Source organism: Aspergillus nidulans, chromosome VIII (genome assembly GCF_000011425.1).
Source record: "Aspergillus nidulans FGSC A4 chromosome VIII".
NCBI lineage: Eukaryota > Fungi > Ascomycota > Eurotiomycetes > Eurotiales > Aspergillaceae > Aspergillus > Aspergillus nidulans.
In genome coordinates this window covers 3397864-3418125 of record NC_066264.1, presented here as the reverse complement: position 1 = coordinate 3418125, position 20262 = coordinate 3397864, and the positions used below count along the sequence as shown (strand labels likewise).

At 49.5% G+C, this 20262-nt stretch overlaps 8 protein-coding genes across 8 annotated transcripts, besides 1 other annotated feature; 1 reads left to right on the top strand and 7 right to left on the bottom strand.

The window, feature by feature from the left end:
* Positions 1-20262: part of a sequence feature (contig 1.7 1..773302(-1)) that runs on past both edges of the window.
* On the bottom strand, positions 152-1418 carry ANIA_00464 (metallophosphatase domain-containing protein; the record flags this gene model as incomplete). The annotated part of the gene is made up of 3 exons (XM_050613393.1): positions 152-184; positions 537-763; positions 839-1418. The coding sequence occupies 3 exons, from the start codon at positions 1416-1418 to the stop codon at positions 152-154; spliced, it is 840 nt and encodes a 279-aa protein (XP_050469212.1).
* Positions 1596-2946, bottom strand: ANIA_00465 (40S ribosomal protein eS8). Its single transcript, XM_652977.2, has 3 exons — positions 2860-2946; positions 2371-2465; positions 1596-2312 (listed from the first exon to the last, which is right to left on the bottom strand). The coding sequence occupies exons 2-3, from the start codon at positions 2442-2444 to the stop codon at positions 1781-1783; spliced, it is 606 nt and encodes a 201-aa protein (XP_658069.1). The 5' UTR covers positions 2445-2465; positions 2860-2946; the 3' UTR covers positions 1596-1780.
* Positions 3807-4475, bottom strand: ANIA_00466 (DUF2470 domain-containing protein; the record flags this gene model as incomplete). Its single annotated transcript, XM_652978.1, has 1 exon — positions 3807-4475. The coding sequence occupies one exon, from the start codon at positions 4473-4475 to the stop codon at positions 3807-3809; it is 669 nt and encodes a 222-aa protein (XP_658070.1).
* On the bottom strand, positions 4750-5843 carry ANIA_00467 (uncharacterized protein). The gene is made up of 2 exons (XM_652979.2): positions 5230-5843; positions 4750-5009 (listed from the first exon to the last, which is right to left on the bottom strand). The coding sequence occupies exons 1-2, from the start codon at positions 5673-5675 to the stop codon at positions 5003-5005; spliced, it is 453 nt and encodes a 150-aa protein (XP_658071.1). The 5' UTR covers positions 5676-5843; the 3' UTR covers positions 4750-5002.
* On the top strand, positions 6196-7772 carry ANIA_00468 (uncharacterized protein). Its single transcript, XM_652980.2, has 2 exons — positions 6196-7398; positions 7465-7772. The coding sequence occupies exons 1-2, from the start codon at positions 6872-6874 to the stop codon at positions 7469-7471; spliced, it is 534 nt and encodes a 177-aa protein (XP_658072.2). The 5' UTR covers positions 6196-6871; the 3' UTR covers positions 7472-7772.
* On the bottom strand, positions 7826-12164 carry ANIA_00469 (protein Pho87; the record flags this gene model as incomplete). Its single annotated transcript, XM_652981.1, has 8 exons — positions 7826-7971; positions 8019-8796; positions 8848-10411; positions 10548-11065; positions 11102-11118; positions 11435-11474; positions 11792-12041; positions 12136-12164. The coding sequence occupies 8 exons, from the start codon at positions 12162-12164 to the stop codon at positions 7826-7828; spliced, it is 3342 nt and encodes a 1113-aa protein (XP_658073.1).
* Positions 15533-17120, bottom strand: ANIA_00470 (mitochondrial 37S ribosomal protein uS7m). Its single transcript, XM_652982.2, has 3 exons — positions 16746-17120; positions 16312-16671; positions 15533-16223 (listed from the first exon to the last, which is right to left on the bottom strand). The coding sequence occupies exons 1-3, from the start codon at positions 17058-17060 to the stop codon at positions 15783-15785; spliced, it is 1116 nt and encodes a 371-aa protein (XP_658074.2). The 5' UTR covers positions 17061-17120; the 3' UTR covers positions 15533-15782.
* ANIA_00471 (protein vcxA) lies at positions 17344-19154 on the bottom strand. Its single transcript, XM_652983.2, has 3 exons — positions 18655-19154; positions 17739-18589; positions 17344-17693 (listed from the first exon to the last, which is right to left on the bottom strand). Exons 1-3 carry the CDS (start codon positions 19027-19029, stop codon positions 17615-17617), a joined length of 1305 nt encoding a protein of 434 aa, XP_658075.1. The 5' UTR covers positions 19030-19154; the 3' UTR covers positions 17344-17614.

Here is a 20262-nt window from a genome sequence, read left to right as displayed (position 1 = left end):
TCTACGAAAATCCTGATACCTCTTTCTCTCAGTTCTTCTTGAACCTCTCCACGGAGTATTTGTTGATACCTGTATATCTTTCTTGGTCGTTTTTCTTTTGTGGTTTGGGCTTGTACTATATCCATCTCGAGCTTTTCTATCGCAACCTAGGCTACAATAAGCCTTTTCGGCTCAAAAGTGCGCTCTTTAGTCAAAAAATAACTATTACAACAGCAGAATAGAATGTTTAAAATAGAAGATAAATAAAAAGTGGGTCTGTAATTTTGTTGGAATTGGTCGTTCAAGGGCTACTTATATATTCTCACACACTTCATCAGATTTCCCCCATTTGTCTACTCACCAACATCCAGATCCAAATCCACTACCCATGGCGCATTTAGCCCCTTATACTCCACCGTAACAACACTCGCATTCACAAACACGGTCTCCTCTCCCCGTTGTAGCGGCTTTTCAGAGCCGGACGTGAGATCTATATAAGCACTCCGATTATCCATCACATCCTCACGGTCCCATGATATATCTTGAATCCTCCTCACTCCAGCTGGGGTCCCGGACCCAGTCGCAGTATCTGAGTCTGACCCAGAACGCTCCCACTCTAATCGTCGCGCTCCATACCCCTCGTGAATATGCCCAAAGACGTGCAGCGCCGGCCGCGCCCTCCTCACAGCACGATAGAGGTGCTCACATCCCACATTCTCGCCGCTCCCGACTACTTGGTCTAGAATCCCCTTTGGTGGCCCGTGAGTTAAAAGGATATCGACGCCTGGGTAATTAGGGACCGGCAACTTAGGCTTTGAACCTTCCGCGCCAGCAAGGGGCGGGTTATACCGGTCCTCACTTCGTGGGTATGCGAACGCCCAGTCGCAAAACTCGGGCGTATAGGGACTCGCGTAAATGGTGAACTTTGCGCCTGTGGAGGGCACAGTGAATGTCCTGACCTCTTCTTCCATGTACCGGATACCGGCATTTATGGCGGTGGAGTCTGTGTATAGGGCTTTTATGGCTGAGGGGGAGTTCAGGGATGATCTAGGACCCTGTGATCCTTCAGTTGTAGTTCCCAATTCAGGGACTCTGGGTAGCGCAGCCAGATGATCCCTCCCCTTTGCATCTCTATACCTATGCCGCAACCACCCCACACGATTATAGTATTCCTCGTCAAGAGTGATATCGTGGTTCCCGGCAATCACGATCTTCAGTTCGGCTGGATGGGACTTAAGTATCTCGAGTATGGCCTTGTGTTCGGAGGCAAGGCCGACTTTCGTGATGTCACCGGCATGCAGGAGGACTTGGGCCGAGGGGAGCGGGTGCCGGTAGGGTGTTGATGGGAAGCCCGAAGAAGAGCTGGAGAGTGCGGGGGAGGGGGTTGTTGTGTGAGTATCGGAAAGGAGGAGGAGGCGGGTCTTTGCCTTTTGGGGCATTTCGGAGATTTGTTGTTCGTCAAGGCTTAGAATTATACGAGAGTGTGTTTTTGAGATAATCGGCGGTACGGAAGGCGAGGGGAAGTTGGAGTGCCGAGCGGGGAGTATATTTGCATCGACGGACTACAGAGAAACGCCGAAACGTAAGGTTGAAATCTACCAAGTAACATCAAGAAATGCCCGTAAATCATTCATTATCGCTGCCTACATGTGTAGCCCACTATGCCAATGCCATGGTCAGGTCAGGAAACTCTGAAATTGCTAACTCCGATACCACACCCTTTTACATGACAATCAAGGCTTCACAAAAATAAGAGGGAAAAAGTTTATTTTTTGCGATATCTCTTCTCATTTACTCGCGTTTACTTGCGGATGGCACGCTGGTAGAACGCAAGCTCTTCACCCTCCAGGATGTAGCCGTCGACACGACCGCTCTGGCCGGGACGAGAAGCAATGACGGCGTACAGGCGACCAGACTCAAACTGTCTCTCGATGGCGGACTCGACCTTGCCAGACTCGGCGAAGCGAGCAGCCTGCTTCTTCACAACGCTGTTGCTCTTCTTCTCCTCAGTGGCCTCAGCGGTCTTCTGCTGGCGGCGGCGGCCGATGGGCTGGCCGTAGTGGGCCTCGTACCATTGCCTGAAAGGAGCGGCATCGATCTGGACGACGGCAGACTTGGTCAGGGTGTTGGTGCGGACGAGTTCGTTGTTCGAGGGGTGGTAGGCGACAACGATGACACGGGTCTTGCGGGAGATACCCTCAGAACCCCACGAGAAGTTACCGGACTCGAGACGGAGAGCACGGAACTTGCGGTTACCACCACGGGTGCGGACAAGGTGAATCCGCTTGGTGCCAATACGGGTGTTGGCGGGCTGGCGACCCTTCTCGAAAGCCCTGTTTGTTATCGTCAATCCTGCCCTTGATACTTGTATCGAGTCAATCCTCGTCATACCTCTTCTTGCGGTAGTGGGCGCGCTTGGCACCGGTGGCCGAGCGCTTGTGGCGCGAGTCGCGAGAGATACCCATGTTTGCTGTCTATGTGGGGGACTGTCCAGGGATAATTGATTAGCACGAGTCGAAACAAGCGAAGCTGATCATCTAATGTCCGAATGCCTTCAATTCTATCCCGCTGAGTGGTATCGATGGCCGTGAGTCTGTCGGTAACCTTTCGCTGGATATCCAATTCGCAGTTTCCCAGCCGCATTCAGAAAAGAATCTTTCAAGGAAGTTGTTCCAAGCAAAAAAAGTAGCAACATCGAGAGTTCTGCCTCTGCTCCCCTGTCGTAATGCTCCATTCCCTCTTGTATCGATACCGGGTGAACGAGTGGACGGATGGAAATTTGACAGACCGATCGAAGGCGCACCGACTCGCTCGACAAGATAGAACCAGCGGAAACCGGGGGGGAAAAAGATCACAATAGCCAGAAAATAAAATACTCACCTCTAATCCTGCAGCCCTTCACCAAGAACGCAGCGGCAAGGGTTGTCGTGGGTTGTCGTGGAGTTGAGTGCTTGTCGTCGGCGATCGTGGAATCCGTGTGTGTCTCTCGCTTCGACGTTGCCCTATTTTCGTGGGCGCTAGCCGAAGCCGGCTAGGCCAGTACCCCGTGACCTCGTCTACGCTTGTCCTTTCGTGGTTAGCTTACTGACAGACCCAGGAGGCTGACCTCGATTGTTATTCCGCTCCGGACCCCCACTAATTTACACCAATCACAAGTCTCGACTCTAGACTTCAGACATGTTTCTAAGAACTACAAGTTTACAGCAGCTCACTATCTAGCAAAGAACATAACTAATTGCAAGATGACGTTGTACCTCAGTTGACTAACAGCCAGCCAAGCTATTGTCATTCGAAGTTCGAGTTTCGTTGTACTTCACATTTTTGAGGTACTAACATAACCTCCGGAGTATAACTCTCAATTCTTATATCAGGTCTCCTCCACAGACTCCTTGAGCCGTGAAGCTTAGCCTCTATGACACTTAGCAATCGGTTGTAATGCCTTCACTCTACATTCGTGTAGCTATCGCACCTCTGTGCTGGTAAACCTGCGGCTTCGTATAGAGTCAATACAATTCCGGCTACCCTGTATATAAGAAGGGTGATGTACCAGATTGCTTTGGTCTCGATCGGACGTATTGTCCAAGGGTTTTTTGCTTATATATGGCCATTCTAATCGTGATTTGACTGGACTTGCTGTACTCCACGCATTTGGACTGGTTCCGGCGCCTGTTCAGGATTCTAGTTGAGACTACGTGATTAGAGCTAATAGATTGAACGAGTTCAGGCCTTTCTCAGTTTCCAGACTAAGGAGACTAAGGAATCGGGAAGTCGAAATATCTAATCTCTCCTTACCTATGCCGGACCGTCTATAACTCCAAGATAAATAACTACCCACTCTTTTCCTTCTCTTCAGCCTCAGCCCTCCTAACCAATCCATCAAACCTCATCCAAGCTGGGAATCCCTCGACAAACCCTAGCACCATCCAAGTCCACCACAAGCCAGAGAAAGCTTGGACCCCATACTTCCTCAGCCGCATATACCCTAACAGAACCAGCGCCTCAAAGCCGTGTGCAACAGCCAAAGGCCCCCAAATCCATGGCTGCCACTTGTAGCTAAATCCCGTAAAACCTGGGTATTTGGCTAGTCCAAGTCCTTCGTAGACCAGCGAGCCCGGCTCGAAATTTCCCCGTCGGCAATATCCTACTAGTATCGCGAGACAAAGCGTGAATCCAATCCACTGGCTGCCCTTTGGCGGGGAGTACCGGGTTATTTTAATATCGGAGAGGTTCAGGCGTTTCAGAGCTTCTTTGTGCATTGCGACGACTCGGGCGCGGGTCTCAGAAAGGGAAGCGAGCGGTGGGTCGAAAGGGATTGTGTACCGGGAACCTTGCGCGGAGATTACCATGTCGGTGAGCCGAACGTCTTCGAGTTTAGGCGATGTTGAGGCCCGCGCTGAGAGGCCGCAGTAGGCACGCAGGTAGAGGGAGAGGGAGCGCGCATGGTCGGTGTTCATGTGGTTGATTATGAACGTTTTGCGGGAGGTGTCGTCGGCCATCTTGTGAATGTACCCGGGACGAGTTACTGTTGGTTCCGGAGTTGAAGGAAGGGCTGAGAGCGAAATTGAATCCAGATAAGTTAATGATGACGCTTGGATGCGGGATTTATAGCAAGCAGATGGTTCTACAGAGTACTGCTTATGTACTGCTTATGCACTGAAGTCCGAGGTCGGCTGGTAGCGGCCTCGGTCCATTTCCAGCGCCAGCCATGTGGTGCGTGCTCCACAGCTTATCCTCTGGTACGACACACGATAACGTCTTTCAAGTTTCTTTACTCGATCCAAATTGAATCTAGCAGAGATTGAATTCGATCCACGCTTCTAGAACACATTACAAGGAGGAGAATCCATAATGCCAGGTCCCGAACCCAATACCATAAATCAATGATAAAAACACCTCCAGCGCAGGTTACAAAATTTCTTTCATCTCGTTCAATGCGGCCTCAGGGCAAATCTCATAACTCGTTAGGCAGAATAGGAACGGCGGGAATATCAGAGACGGCGCGTTATTTCGAGTCTCTGAATCCTCAAGCACTGTTCATAGTCGTCGTCGTTAACTCCTATTCACGATTGGCAAGTGATTCAAACGAAGTCCATATCCACGAGCCCCGTCATGATCATGAGATAGGAAATGAAATTCAAGTACTGCCTCAGGCCTGCTTAAGTCCACAGGTTCAAGACACCGCGCAAAGCAGAGGACTGGGGAAGGGGAAAGAAAAGGAAGGGTAGCTAGGTAAGGCAAGGATTCACTTACAGCAACGCCAGTGTCAAGTCACCATGGATTCTCGCCTTCAACTCAACTTCAATATCTAGATTCACATCTAGCTTTAGCTTCAGCCCGTCTTGGTCGTCGATCGTCTTCTTGCTATCCGGGGCCCGCGATATGTTCCCGTTGTTGATCTTCTGCCTAACGTTCTGGCCTCCTTGGTCCCGACTGCTTATTGACTGGCCGTTGGGCTGGTAGGCTTGTACTGCCTTGCCTTGGTCTTCGTCCTCTTCGTCTTCGTCGTCATAGTAATCGTCCCCCTCGTCTGAGTATTCGTAGTCATCGTCGTCGTGGTCATCAGAGTAGTCGTCCGAATAGTCATCGTCTTCATCCTGGGGAGGGGCGCGGGCCGAGGGTTTTTGCTCGAACTCGGAGTCCTGCATCTCGTCTTTAACAGGAGTGTCTTTTTGTTCTTGTTTCTCTACCGTTGCCATTTTGATTGTGGTGAAGTGAGAAAAGAGGAAAAGTGTGGGCTGATGGGCGGCTGCGTGTGTAGATGTATAGATTCAGGGTTGGGCAACAGTAGGTGGATAGATTTAGACCTAGAACTTGCTTGCAGGTGAAGAACGACTAGGAAAACAATAAAAGAAAATCGAAAATAGATGACATAAAATGCAAGCGTAGAGTATATTAACGTTAACAAAAGTGTAAGGCTGCAGAGCCAGAAAACCCTGTGTCGATGATGGCGGTGGTGTTGACCTACGTCACTGGCAAAACATCACAGTTGTCGAATGCACGAAGAGACCGACTTGGTGCGACGACATCATCAATCACCAGACATTTTATCGGAGTATGATACCTATAGTAGGCCGCCTACATAATAGCAGGCGTTCATTAACGGGCCGATTATTGGGACGGATATGACACAATCTTGCATAGTGCCGCCATATCGTCATAGTCTAACGATTCTCATCTCCTCTACCATAGGTGCTCTGTACAGTCTGAAACACAGCAAATTGCACACGCGTACTGAGTTCTCGACCACCGTTCCAAGGATACCAGCGCCGTCAGATCTCAGGGGGGGGGAGAATAATCCGATCCAACCAAGCAGGGTCGTCCAGTGGTACGGCCTCGCAGTCATAAAGTAGATGGGATCTGATTGGTTTTGCTGGGTAGTCGCTTAGCGAGATCCATCCGTTCCGAGTCTTCCAAGCTGACGACCTCCCCGATAGTGGTACTCATCCCGGCCAGCACCAGAAAACTTCGTTGTTATGGTTTGACTGGTAAGGGACAGACTACAGAGCATGAAAGCGGTTCCACCTGTCGCTGACAAGCCCTGCTGGGCGCAGACGTCATGTCTAGCGATGGGCCACAAAGTCCAGCCTCTAGACTGCTCTGTCAAGGGGCCTCTTTCATCATAGGGCCAGGGTCTGACTGGGGCACCGCTATTCATGGAAACAATGACGCTGTTGGACTGGCTTTGTGCGACTGTGAAGTAATTCTTATTAAGTCTAGTCATATGCAGAATGCAGGTAGAGGATTATAAATAAATTATACCAAGTATTGGACAGAAACAGCAGAAACTTGTCACTTGATACGATACAATCCACCTACGTATATCCTCCCAACAATCAAATTTATATACAATACCCATCCCCTCCCAAAGCAAGCTTGATCTTCCCTTTTTACCATGGCCGACTCAAACCCCCAATCTCCCAACCCCAAAGAAGAGTCTTCCGATAACGAGTTCCCCACCAACCAACAACAACAACAGCCCGCTCCTGAGCAAGACGCCACACCGGATAACAGCCGTCAGCGCAGACAAGAGCCTAACGACTCCGACACAGAAGACGTCCCGCGTCCCGAAATGGAACCAGAGCAGCAGCAGAGACCCCAGCGCCGCCGCCGCGGCCAACCCCGCCAGCAACGGCGTCCTCGCCAGCAAGGTCAAGACGGCGGTCCATTGGGTGGCCTAGGCGGCATCAACCAGGCCGGTGATCTCGTGCAGAACACAGCGGGCAAAGCAGTGAATGGGGTTACAGGGAGCGCCGGTAAGGCTGTTGGCGGTTTACTAGGGGGTGGCCAGCAGGAAGAAGAGAGTGGTGGTGGAGGAGGTAAAGGGAGTGATGAGCAGCTGCGGCTGCGGCTCGATCTGAATCTGGATATTGAGGTGCAGCTGAAGGCGAAGATTCATGGTGATTTGACGCTGGGATTATTGTGAGTGACTGACACCGGTCTTCTTGCTTGGTTCGCGTTGGGTAGATATGCTGACTGACTGATCAGGAATTAGTGCTTGACCGCGTCGATCTATTTGATCTCCTTGCTTCTTCACGATATTACTTCCGATACCGACTTATGACTGCTGGTGCTCGGTCGCCAGCCTGATATGTGATGTCGTCCACGAATTTGATTTGAATTGGGCTTTGCGATGTTTTGCGATGTTTTGCGGCGGATTGCTCTAGATCCTTTGCGATATTTCACTTCCTCGGTTCGGTTTCCTGTTACTTTTTAATCAGGCGTGCCATTCTATCTGGTATTGCATTTCCTGTACTCTATAAAAAGGGATCAATGATGAGTCTTGCAACTCCATACATCCGTATTCCAACAAGCCTCACGTCTAGTGTTTCGAGTCTCGTAAAAAGCTCTATAGACCGGCTACACGCATCAGACCATATCCAAGTGTGACTATCACCACAAATGACATCAGACTGGCGGGGATGCCCCGCGTGAAAAAGTGCCGTACTTGCAAGTAGCGCTGACCGGTCTGCGGCACCTCCGTCATAATGGCGGCTAGAGCGTCATTAGTCTCAAATCCAAACCAGTAACGGGTAACATACTCATATTGGGGAAGCCACTAGTTGGCAAAGCCATGGCCACTGAACACATCAATGCGCTAGCCATCACCAACAAATTGGGGTGTGGGTCGTCCATGCTAAGACCGATTTGTCGAACGAGAGGGAGGATGATCAGGGCTGCGACGGTGTGCGAGATGAACGTGGCAATCACCAGGATTAGTGCCGAAAACACAATCAACACTCCATATAGGCTGAAGTGCTCGACCCGTGACCGAATGTCCTCTGCAATGGTATGCAGCAGCCCAGAAGATGTCACAGCCTTTCCAAGGCAAAGTCCACCAGCGGCGAGAATTATGATGGTCCAAAGAAAGTTGTTGAAGTCCTCCTTGTTTAGGATTCCAGTGCCAAAAAATAGGACAATAGGGATGATGGCAATTACACCCATGTCCCCGAATATATGCTCCAGCTGATGACTGGCACACCACAAGCCAATCGTAGTCAATGTGACGATACTAATAAAGTACTGAATGCCGGTAAATTTATCCTTTAGCGGCCGGATGGGTACAATGGTGGTATCTCGACCAGGTTGGAAGGTGACCAGAAGCAGCACCCAAATCAACAAGATCGAGATTATGCAGACCGGAAGTGAGATGAAGAACCAAGTGCCCCAGCTGATGCTGGGGTACATGTTTTGAAGAGCAATGATGTTCTGCGGGGAGGCGATCGGCGATGCTGCGCCGCCGACATTTGCAGCAAGAGCAATTCCAAGAACCAAAGCTTTGGCAAAGCTGGAATCAGGCGAAAGATTCCGTAACAAAGGCTGTATACGTCAGCCAGTCATCAGTAAACCGTCGAAATAGGAACCACTAACCTGGATGATCGAATAGCAGAGAACCGGAGAGGCGACATTGCTAATCCACATACTAAGGAACATGCTCACGAACATATTGGTAAGTAGTACAATGCGATGGTTAGAGCCGGCTTTGCTCAATACAAACAACGCCATTCGCCGAGCAATGTCGTACTTAGACAGTGCTGCAGCTATAGTGAAACCGCCTAGAAGCAGCATAATCACAGGGGTCCACATGGCGCCAAAGGCAACGCTAGTGGCTTCTTTAGGTCCTAACCGTTTATATGGCTTCTCGTCTGATTTCATGATACCGAGCAGTACGACAAGGAATGGAATAAAGAGAGACGTCACAAAGAGTGGGATCACCTCTGTAGCCCATAATAAGCTCACAAAAACGAGCATCGCCAGGCAATTCTGCTGCTCCGGCTTCTCCATGATCGGAACAGAGAGTAACACAGAAAAGACAACTAGGACGACGATAAGGGTCGCAAAGTTTGCGCTCCATAGCCATGTCGGAGCACTAATGACCCCGAAAGGTGTCCGAAGCTGCTTGCTCTGAGCCACCTGTTCGTCACCCTGTCGGCGCGCCAATGCCGGGTCTGCGTCTCCTCCAAGGAGTGTCTGGCGAAGACCAACGTTGGCAGCTTGAGCTTTTCTTTCAATGCCAATCATCTCTCTCCACACCGTATTCCGCTCCCATACGACATGCTCTCTCAGATGCAAACGAAGCTCGCGTCTGGCCAGAGAAAGATCACCGTTTGTGGTCAACTCCGCATATAAAGTCTCGATCTGACGAATAAAACCCTCGATATTTTCCATAGTTGAGGACAGAAAAGGGTAAGCTGGGGATACACTTGAGTTTATGTACTCTCGACGGAGATTGCGGTCGATGATCTTGTCGTACTTCTTCAAAGCTTTGGAAAATCCAGTCTTGTTAAGCTGGACATAGGACTTAAGTCCGCAGAGAGCGACATAGACTGCGATAATCCGTTTTTTAAGGGAAGCAGCCGAGTTGTAAAGGTCCAGGAGCGCGGGATCGGTGAGGTGCTCATTCTGGTTGCCTCGCCGAACGACCGCCTGGCTGTTTGGAGCATACCTAGAATCTGTCCAAATTGAACTCCTCATATCCTCTGTACGGTTATCATCAGGAGGGCCAGGGTAGGCGCTCCGTGACTGGCCTAGTGTAGGGCGTGTCGTAGGATGCTCGTCATCGCTATCTTCGTCGTCGTCGGCAGCTGGTTCGCTTCCCATGCTTTGGCGCCTACCTAGACCAAACTCGGCAGAATGGTCTTGAATGGATCCAGTGCTCACTCTCCTTCCTTTGTGCATGCTGTCCTGCATGGGATTCATCTCGGCCCCGTCGGCCTTAGCCGTGTATTCCTCCGCATCTTTCATAACATTATCAACGTCTTCATAGATTTCTCTTTCTTTCGACCGGTAGAAAGCGCATATCTTATCCAACTCTACATCAAGAGCGTGCTGAAATAGCTTATCAGGGTTTTGCGTATCGTTGAGCAGAGGAGCAGACTCGGCGTCAGTGGCTTGTTCATTCGATCGATGGGCTTGTTGTTCCAGGGTATATATCCTAAATGAGAGTGACAATTAGCCTGCTGTTACCCAGAGGTGTATCACACAAGCACGGCCCTCATGCTATAGGCCGTAAATTCGAACCAGAAAAGGAAAGATGAATGATGTGCAAGTAACCGAGTCTGTCAACGTACAGTTTCTTGAGATTGCTGTAGGCAATATAATACGCGCTCCAGTCAGGAACAGCGTTGAACTGGATGCTGTGGGAGAACTTCATCTTGGAGGTTGCCTCACGGTCTTTAAGGTTTGCTGAGCGGCGACGAAGAGCCTCGACCCAGTAACGAAGTTTGACTGGTTTATCACTGCCAAAGGGTCCTGTTTCAGGGCGCTGGTGCGAGTGGCCTAAAGGATTGCGGTCGGTCTGCGGGGAAGTTTTCTCGCCTCGAAGGCTACGTTTTTGGGGTAGGTTGCCTTGGAGCCCCGTGGTACGTGGAACGGGATACTCGACGAGTTCGATGTCTTGCACAAATCCCGCACTCACGCCGTCGTTGTTAGCTGAGGCACTCGTCGCAGACGCGAAGGGTGCCACACCTCGTCTAACTGCATTCGACGACACGGTGTGCTTTTGGTGCTGGTTGGCCTCAATCGCTGGTCTTCGGACGTGCGGCGCGAAGGTGAGTTCGGTCACAGGGCAGAAGCTCAGCAGGCGAAACTCAAGTCAACCAGCAGAGCTACAGTAATAACAGACTGAAATAACAAGGAAACCTATAGAGACGGCATAGGTATTATTATTGCTGAAGTTGAAGCTCGTATGAGGTCAGTTTGATTGCCATTCGTTCTGCCTTCGATAATCTGCAGAGCCCACAGAGCTACCGAATCGGGATTAGCCTTAGGCTCTCAAATATACACCCTTGTAGATGCAATGCTCACTTCTCAGAAGCCTCTTTCTCCACTTGTCTAAACTTGGGCTCTCAGTGATTACAGTAATAAGATCATCTCCAAGCGAAGAGTGAACATCAATGATTTTATTGTATGTGATCAATTTTCCAGAAACGCTACCGCACAGGTGCCATTGAGCTACCATTGAAGGCAGCCATGATATCCATCAAGGGAGCGACAACCTGATTATAGAAAGCAGTTCGGAATTGCTCATCGTCTGGATCTGTTTCCTTAGTCTCTGACCAATGAAGGCATCTCCGAACTACCATTCCATATCGCTCTCCACTTTCTTCACTGACAGAAGATATGCAACGATTAGCAGTCTTCAAAAACGTCACAACCTCCTCAGGATTCTCGTCTTCGGGTCTTGAGCGCCGAGAAGATCGGCCTAACGATGACTCTATCAAAGGCAGGGCTAAAGCGAAAAGAACTTTGCTCGTGATTGTTGACGATAGATCCGGCCTTGTTGCATCCTTGCTCGAGACTCTCTATAACAAACAGGGATGCTGAAGTGTCTGGTTTTGAGAGACCGGTCCGCTAGTTCCCTGGGGGATATAATATCGCGAGTGCGCCAATGCTCACGGAGCCAGTTGCCGTGGAACTGAAGCACACTCCATGCTAGTCGCGCTGCCCGGTAGAGACGATTCCGTTTTGGAAATAGAACCCTGGGATCCATGCGGCCAGTGTCGACGACATAAGCGAATCCTCGAGCGACTGAGACTCGAAAATCCGAATTTTGCTTCTTGTGACTGACACCATGTGTCGGTATTTCCCGTCTATAAGGCTGCCAACGTTCTTTCGCCCCTCGACCATCACATCTATTGTAGTAATGGTTGAACATACTTGGGTGATCTGATTCGTCCCGGATTCATTCTGATGCGGCCCAATTTCGAGTTGCTGCCAGGAGAAGAGGGACGGGATGGGTCGTTGACCGTACCAATGATATTCGGAATACTATTTCAGACATCTCCGCTGCCCCTGGATCGAGGTCTAATGTGAGCAGGACAGAATGCTCATCAAGGCAAGGGCAGGCCCAAGATTCTTCTCGAAGCAGGGTTTTATAGATACTAGCAGCAGGGGAGCGCACTATTTCGAGTCTCGAGTCTCAATCTGCCCGGATCCGTTCCTGACGTTGGAGTGACTGGTTGACGGTTCGCTGGAGCAGATCGATCGAAGTGTTCGGGCCATCAAAGAGGCTATCAGATCTTCTTTTTGAGAGTATGTGTTTAACTCTGCGTGCCACTAGGATTGCACGAGGCTGGGTTGCCGTAGACTGAAGAGTCGGTTAGCTTTGAGCAGATAATGCTTGGTGACCGGCTCACAAGTTTAAAAACTTTCCTCAAGCCTGTTTTTTATCTCCTGCAGTACGTGTTTCGCATCCGTTATGATATTGGCAAACACCTCATAATCTCGCCCCAGGTTTCTCTGTAACTTGTCTTGCAGGGCACGGTCTTTCCAGGTTGATGCTATGTTTTCGGTCTGGGCTTGGATGCTTTGTATATCGTCCTCATTAATCTGGAACCCCCAGTGCGATCTCAACAGCGTTCACAAGTGAAGCCCATTGCCCCTGCAAGACGCTGGAGTATCTTTCAATATGGCGCCGATCTTTCTCGGTGCGAAGCAAGCTAACAGTGTCCAGGATATCGGCATACTTATCAAGCACCGTAACGACCAGTGGAATCATGGCCAGGACAATACCAATCGGTTCCATGTCGACTCTTGAGCTCTGGTAGTGGCTCTTGACTTTAAAGCGTGCAATGTTAAATGATGCAGGAGATTCTCCTTCAGGCGCGAGCGCCAGCTTTCACTGCGGGGTCGGTTTTACGTTTGCTCGACTTCAGCCTTGCGATGCTACTTATCTACAAGATTCGGATTTGACTACGAATAGCAGACGAGACTACCACAATACCTGCCAACAGCATGGACAGCATTATCCTAACCGGCTCTGGCTGGAGACAATTTCTTGACTGCGCAAAGCAGATACTTGACCATGATCGTATTCGAGATCCGGACCTGCAGGCTCAGATTCCTATCAGCATGGCGGGACGAACTTGGACGGCTTCGAATCTGGGCAAGCGACGTTGGCGTCTATCAGACTCGCGGCGGTCATGCCTCGCTAGATGGCCTACTTAATGAGTTCCCGACGGTCAGGAGTCAAGTCCTTCGCCAGCTGATAGGATTCAAGGGCTACTAGGAGATCTAAAAGACGAGTTACGCAACACAGGAAAACACTCAGACAATAATAGTGAAGTCGAAGAAGAGCAGGAGGACGAAGACTACGAGCAGGAGGAACAACTATGGCAGGAGGAAAAACACTCGTCCAGGACAGCTATCCAGGATATTTATATGCATTTTCAAGACGGCATAAACGGTCTAAACCGAATGTCTATTATAATTTCCCAACGAACAAGCTTCAATACTGAAACTGGACCTCAGCCTGAGACAATGCACAGCGCGAGACAGGCGTGGCAGACACAGTCAGGAACCGGTCCGAAACGGAGGCCAGCATCACAAGCAGGAAACGCTCGGAAAACCCACAGCGATGTAAGGGGCTTACCTGGACTTGGAGGTAGAGGTGGAGGTTCATCTCCGTATGGGCGGACGTGGGGGCCGATGTATATCTGCGTGAGTGCAACCTTTGAATCTTGAATGTTCTTGTATATGTTTACGCTAACTTGTCAAATTCAAGTGCAATTGTAATGACGGGCCAAAGGTGTACACCTACAACGTGCAAGTGTGAAATTTGTCACCATATTGCCTGTGATCTCTGCACACAAGTGAAATAGGAAATTCTAGTAGCATTCCTACATCATCTGTATTTAGTACTCATCATTCCGCGATTCGTAAAGTTAACGACCACAAGCTTATCAAAGCTAATATGATACATCATTCAGAGACCTGCCATTCAGAAAGCCTCAGCCAAACTACAGATCCGAGGTGCTACGACCACGTTCAACAATACCCAACCCAAGATAAAGCTCAATATCCGCCCCTCCTCAGGATCTGAAGCAAACGCGGATTGCCAACATGCTAATGCAGTGCCTGGGAGCAGTCTCGGACTGTCCTTGGACTTCCTACACCCACATCTTTTTTGTTGGGGATAAGACACTGCTCCATTTAGATCAAGAACCCGTCCATTTCATACTTGCGTACCCCCTAAACCAGACCCTCATTAGAACGAGGCTACGATTCTTATACCAGAAAGAACAACACCCATCAACTGAGCAGATTAGGCGCCTGAGCTCAGTCACAGCGCGGTAAATGTTCAGCCTTGCTGAAGGAGAATCTATAAGTAGACTCATCTACTGGAGACTCAATAAACCGAACGGAGAATCCTTGAACTATCCAGAACGAGAGGATTGACAACTACAAGACCTTTATAGTCCTCAGAGCCTATTACATTTAACCTCCTAACCCGACGGCCAAATGACCGGAATACCACCAACATCAGCATGCGTTGCCCGACTGGGACTGATCCCTGCCCGATTGAAAGGAGCATGCCCTACCATATACTTCTAGAGTCGAGATAAAATCAAACGAGCAGTCAACCTGTCAATGTCAGAAAAGCGCTTATAACGAACCATACTACGCCGCCTCAGATTTCTGGGTCTGTCTAAGTATCATGTCCACTTTAAAACCACCGTCCGTTGATCCTAGCCCGTTCAATATATTGTAATTTATTATCCTCAAAGCTGTTGACAGTGCACATTTTGTAACAAAGTACTGATGAGGCGACTGACCAAAGTGTACACTCACTCGACCCAATGCGAATTGTGCAACCATATCATCTGTAGGTTGTAGTCTGGGGTAAGGTAATCACCAGGAGAGGAAGGATTGTAGTGCAGATAGTGTGCAGCCAACGTAAACTGACATATTTCCATTGTTTGATTGAGGCGCTGTGCTGGTGGTGAAGGCATTGGTTGACGGAATAGATTGATACCCAGGGCCTCAATGAGATGGATGTTCTGTCGTCAAGATTAACAAGATAATTTCTACTTCGCTGCTTAAATTATAGCTTCTCATCAGTCACTTGAATTTTAAAACTTGAGTGCGCTTACCGAACTAAATCCAGAAGGGAAGCGAATTTATATATTCTTACGTACTCCGTTGACTCCCGATTTCGAAGATTGGTAACCATCAAGGTAGAGATAGAAACAGCTCTAAGTAAGATACAGGACTGTAGCAGAATTCAGATATTGCTCATTAAGACGAAGATATTTTCATATAGTTAAGGTTATTGTCTTTTTCTTCTACTTGCTTGAATAGAACATACAATAGTCCAACTATACTTCTAACCATAGATAAAGAAAATTGCAACAAAATGCCCATCCTAAAAGTACACAAATAAGCCTGAGAAGAGAAGAGAAGAGTGGAGTGGTATCGGGACCCGGCAATATGCGATACCTTCCAGTTAGTCAAGCCCATAGCCTGCCTGGCCCTCAACTCTTGCTCTCTCGTGGAACACCGTCTCATAGCAATCAGTTCACAGTTCACACCCATCCATTCTTATTAATCTTCTTCGGCTTCGCACCAATATTTACCCTAGCCGCAATACCCAGTTTATGCACTCCATCCCTCTTCTCCCAAACGCCACTTCGCCCCTCCGCAACAGCGATAAGCTCATTCGCCACGCGATGTGCCAATTTCGCATCACGCCGTTTATTGCTCGCGTCGATAATCCACCCAATAGCTGCGCGGCGGCGCTGCTTCTCTGCCAATGCGAGCGGGATCTGCATTGTGTTACCACCACCCGCGATACCCTTGGCGTGGTGCAGTTTGATCAGGGGCGCCACGGAGTCGACAATCAATGTCAGGTATGCGATGGGGTTGAGTGGGAGTTGGGCGGGGGCTGGGCCAGGGAGGAGGGGGCGGCGAGGGTTGATTTGGGGAGGTGGAGAGGAGCGGAGGATGTCGAGGATTATGTTCATGTTCTATTTATTCTCATTTCATATATTAGCAATTCATCAGTCTAGTGCGGCATGGCATCGGAGCAAATGTTAACGGTGAATGTGAATATACCTTCTGAGCAGTCGCCAGCTTCCCATCTCTCATCAAGTTCTTCGTGAACTGCTCCACGACCGGCTCATACCGGGAACGGAAGTTCTCAGTGCGCGGAATGGACTCCGGAGCCGGGAATTTCAGGCCAGGCATCAGCGCCTGAGTTTCCTCGGTAACTTGCGTGATCATGCTCTCGAGGAGCGCGGTCTGGTCAGCTTCAGACATGGAAGGAGGAGTAGAGTTAGTCGAGGCGCCTTTTCGTTCTTCGAGCTGACTGCGGCCGGTAGATGTCGAGAAGGATCGCGAGCCGGATGGCTTCTTCATCTGGTCCTGGAAGACTTTGGGGGCGTGTTTTTGGGCTTCCTTGTCGCGGGAGAGGATCTGACACGAAAGACCATTAGCACAATGCTAACCATCTAGCGATATAAGAGTAAAGAAGTAACTCGTGTATGTACCTCGGAAACAGGCGTTCCCTGCTCTAACTCCGGACTTGATGGGGTCCCATCGCACCATTTCTCCTTGTTCATTATCTTGTCGACCTCCGCCGCCTCTTCGCTAACGTGCGGCATTGACACTGCTTTACGCTGAGCTTCTTCTAAGTTCTTCTTGTCTGAATTCCATCTCCGTTGTTCACCGACCGACAACTGTAGGCTGGACCGGTTGCATGGTCGGCTGAGGGCGGCGTAACGTTGCGCGGCGAATGCGGTGGTCGACTGGCGGAGGACAGGGACGGCCGTCCTGGTTGTAAGCAAATTGAGCCCGGGCGGCATTTTGGCTGTGAATTGGTATACCAAACTGTAAAGGTGGTTGAATCAACGTTGAGTAATGAGGTCTGGACTGATGTTTCCGTCGGCGAACGTTTTTCCTCCGGCCCTCCACACGCTTAGTCAGCTAGTTTTTACAGTAGCAAAGTCCGCCAAGACATCGTCTCGTCAAGGTGAAATCATCTAATCTGCAGTATGAAAGGTAGAACGTTCCGTGGTCAATTATAGAGTGACCCTATAGCGTGGCACTACAATAGGGCAATGTCAAAACTACATGGATATTCAAAAGGTCTAGTTCACTTTTTATTTTTGCATCAACGCATTGATAAGTCAAAGAGCTATGAAACCGTAAAGTAATCGCCGTATATATGGCAGACTAACTGACCCGCAGTGCAAAGCTAAGCAGCCCGGCTTGCATTACGTATCGATAATAATAGGAAGGAAATTGAAAGAATGTAAGTAGATCTGAATATATCGAGCAGCCAGCAGCATAGTGTTTCTGGCGGTTGAGCAAAGAGACCTGGTATGCCTGCGGAAAGAGCAGGGTTCGAGAAGTGCCACTATTTCAAGGCGTGGAAAAGCGCATCCTCATTCACGTTGTCTGGATACACGTAGAACGCCAGCGCCAAAATCAAGTACCTATACCAGTCAGCGAAATCTTTAGAATAATAGAATAGTACTTACATTCCCAGGCACAAGCAGCCTTCAAGATAGTTCGACTTGCCGTCTTGGATAAGGAAGGTGACAACCAGCCCCGAGATGAAAAATGCCACGGTTTCAAAAATATGGAAATGTAGTGTCATCTCCACATTCATTATCCAGCCCAAAATGACGAGAAAGGGGGTGACAAATAGAGCAATTTGGAGGCTGCTTCCGATGGCGACACCAATAGCCAGATCCATCTTGCCCTTGTAAGCGACCACAACGGCCGTCACATGTTCCGCAGCATTTCCGACAATAGGAATGAGGACAAGACCGATGAAAGTGCGGCTCATTCCTGTTTTCTCTACGATGCTGTCAATGCTGCCGACTAAATAGTCGGCGCAGATGGCAACCAGGATGGTCACAACAATCAAAGCAGCGCTGGCGGCCCACGGGTTCAGCAGATGTTCCTCTTCCTCCTCAGCGACTTGCTCGCCTGCAGCTTCAGGATCCCCAGTAGTCTGGTTGTTAACTTCCTCAAACAGTTCGGCGTGTGACTTGAGCTGAAAGTATAGGTAAATGACGTAGAGAACAAGGAGGATGATAGCGGTCCAGTGCGACAAAAAGAGAATGTTCTCAGTCTTGTGGCTGGGGTCTTTGGCGGATGACAATGAGGCATAGAGAGTCGCAGGGATGATCAGTGAGGCGGACGAAACGGTCATCAAAGACGACATAGTCGAAGCCACTGTAGTGTTAAACGATTGCTCGGGAAATTTGATACCGCCAACCACGAAACAGCAACCCAGGACGAGAAGGATGTTGGACAGAATGCTTCCAAGCATACTAGCTTGAACAACGCGGATCTGCTTGTCTTTCAGAGCAATAATGCTAACCTGTTGACCGGACCGTTAGTTCATCACACAAGAGCCTGTGCCGGATGAAGCGAAAAGATGCATACAATCAGCTCAACGGCGTTTCCAAACGTCGCGTTCATGAGCCCACCCAAAGCCTGACCCAGAGTGGCCGCCAATTCCTCCGTCGCAAAACTCAGCAGCGAAGCAAGTGGAACAATTGCCAAAAAGTTCAGGGTGAATATCACAGTACTGTCCCATTTCAACGCACCCGCGATAATACCCAGCGGCACAAAGACAAGCAAAACATTGACATAGTCTCGCGATAAAGTCGCCCAGGTCAGGTGCCAGACATGAGCCGGCCAACCCGTCCAATGCACCTCGCGCTTATGCTGGGCCGAGTTGCGGCGAGAGTCGCCGAGCAATGCATCTTGTTCGCTAGACTCCCGTCGAAAGCCATTGCTATTTGTGGTGTTTGACATTTTTCTTGGAGGACCCCAGCTGCCGTGTCTTCGGAAACTAGAGTAGATACTTGTTGATGCTGTCCGATCGCGTAGGCGTTAGCTATGGCGGCCTTAGGGGGATGTTTTCGAAAAGTAAAACCAGCTGAGGCTGATAGCATTAAAAATTGATTAAATAAACAAAAAAGAGAGGACAGAAGACGGAAGATCCGCGTCAGGTCAAAGGAGGGTGTTGATCCAGAAACACTGAAGGAAACCTGCTAGCAGTGTGGATCCTGGCAAGACAAAACAAAAGCAGAGAAGATATGAAAGTCGGCTGAGGAAAGAAGGGAATCGAAGCCAGATCACAAGCTCGAGACCAAAATGGATGCTCAGTGATGTGGGAGAGCAGAAGAAAGCTGTGAGGACGGAATGCTGGGAGTGAGCAACCTACACATTATTGGGAAGTGACGAGCCCGAGCCGGACCAGACTTTCGCCAAAGCGCCAGTATAAGTAAAGACCGTCGTTAGTAGTTCTTGGACGCTAAGGTCGGAATAAATTGATTGCTTGGTAGCACAAAATTTAATTGAAATCAGGGTCTTCCGGTGGATGAAGAGTGTAGCGGCGCCGTGGTTGGGATGCGATGTGGCTGGACGATTGACTGACGATTGACCTCATTCCGATATTTGCTGCTGCCATTGGCTGAACTCTGCCAAGTCAGGACGAGCTAGTTTTGCACAGCCTCGTTGAGTTGATGATCGTTGAAGGTCAAATTCGAACACCGGCTTGAAATTGAGACGAGCGAACACTATACCCCTCACAGATGCAGCACTGCCACATTGACGTTCATCGTCGTATTTGTGACCTTTCTAGGCTGTGGATTGTCCAGCCCCCAAAGCTAAATGGAAAAAATGCTCAAACCAAGCACTGACAACACATGCGATAATCGATACCAGGGCTCATGAGAGCGGCACACTTGGCTGCTTGCGGGCTAGCGTCCTCTTGATACTGTACTTAGTCCCACTGACTCGCACTAACTCTGACAACAGCAACTGGACAGCTGTATCCCAAAGGTGATTTTCGAAAGCCTGACCAAAAAGATACTCACATGATGTTTTTTTTTACTTTACTTTTTACAACTACTGTCAAACCTTGACAACTCTACAGAGTAAACGCCTCGAGGTATATGTGATGAAATCCCGCAAAAGTGCGGACGCGCAAGCCACAGCATTCCATGACGTCAGCTTCGCACCGCCCGCAATGTCCGTTATTCT

Bases quoted from the DNA above. Each gene is read 5' to 3' on its own strand.
- ANIA_00470 (XM_652982.2), bottom strand. From the start codon at position 17,060: ATGCCGCCCGGGCTCAATTTGCTTACAACCAGGACGGCCGTCCCTGTC. The intron at 16,672-16,745 runs GTACATACACGA...CTTTCGTGTCAG, and splicing joins AGGGAACGCCTGTTTCCGAG to ATCCTCTCCCGCGACAAGGA. The intron at 16,224-16,311 runs GTATATTCACAT...GAGAATAAATAG, and splicing joins AGCTGGCGACTGCTCAGAAG to AACATGAACATAATCCTCGA.
- ANIA_00471 (XM_652983.2), bottom strand. From the start codon at position 19,029: ATGTCAAACACCACAAATAGCAATGGCTTTCGACGGGAGTCTAGCGAA. The intron at 18,590-18,654 runs GTATGCATCTTT...TCCGGTCAACAG, and splicing joins GAAACGCCGTTGAGCTGATT to GTTAGCATTATTGCTCTGAA. The intron at 17,694-17,738 runs GTAAGTACTATT...TGACTGGTATAG, and splicing joins GGCTGCTTGTGCCTGGGAAT to GTACTTGATTTTGGCGCTGG.
- ANIA_00465 (XM_652977.2), bottom strand. From the start codon at position 2,444: ATGGGTATCTCTCGCGACTCGCGCCACAAGCGCTCGGCCACCGGTGCC. The intron at 2,313-2,370 runs GTATGACGAGGA...GATAACAAACAG, and splicing joins GCCCACTACCGCAAGAAGAG to GGCTTTCGAGAAGGGTCGCC.
- ANIA_00467 (XM_652979.2), bottom strand. From the start codon at position 5,675: ATGGCAACGGTAGAGAAACAAGAACAAAAAGACACTCCTGTTAAAGAC.
- ANIA_00468 (XM_652980.2), top strand. From the start codon at position 6,872: ATGGCCGACTCAAACCCCCAATCTCCCAACCCCAAAGAAGAGTCTTCC.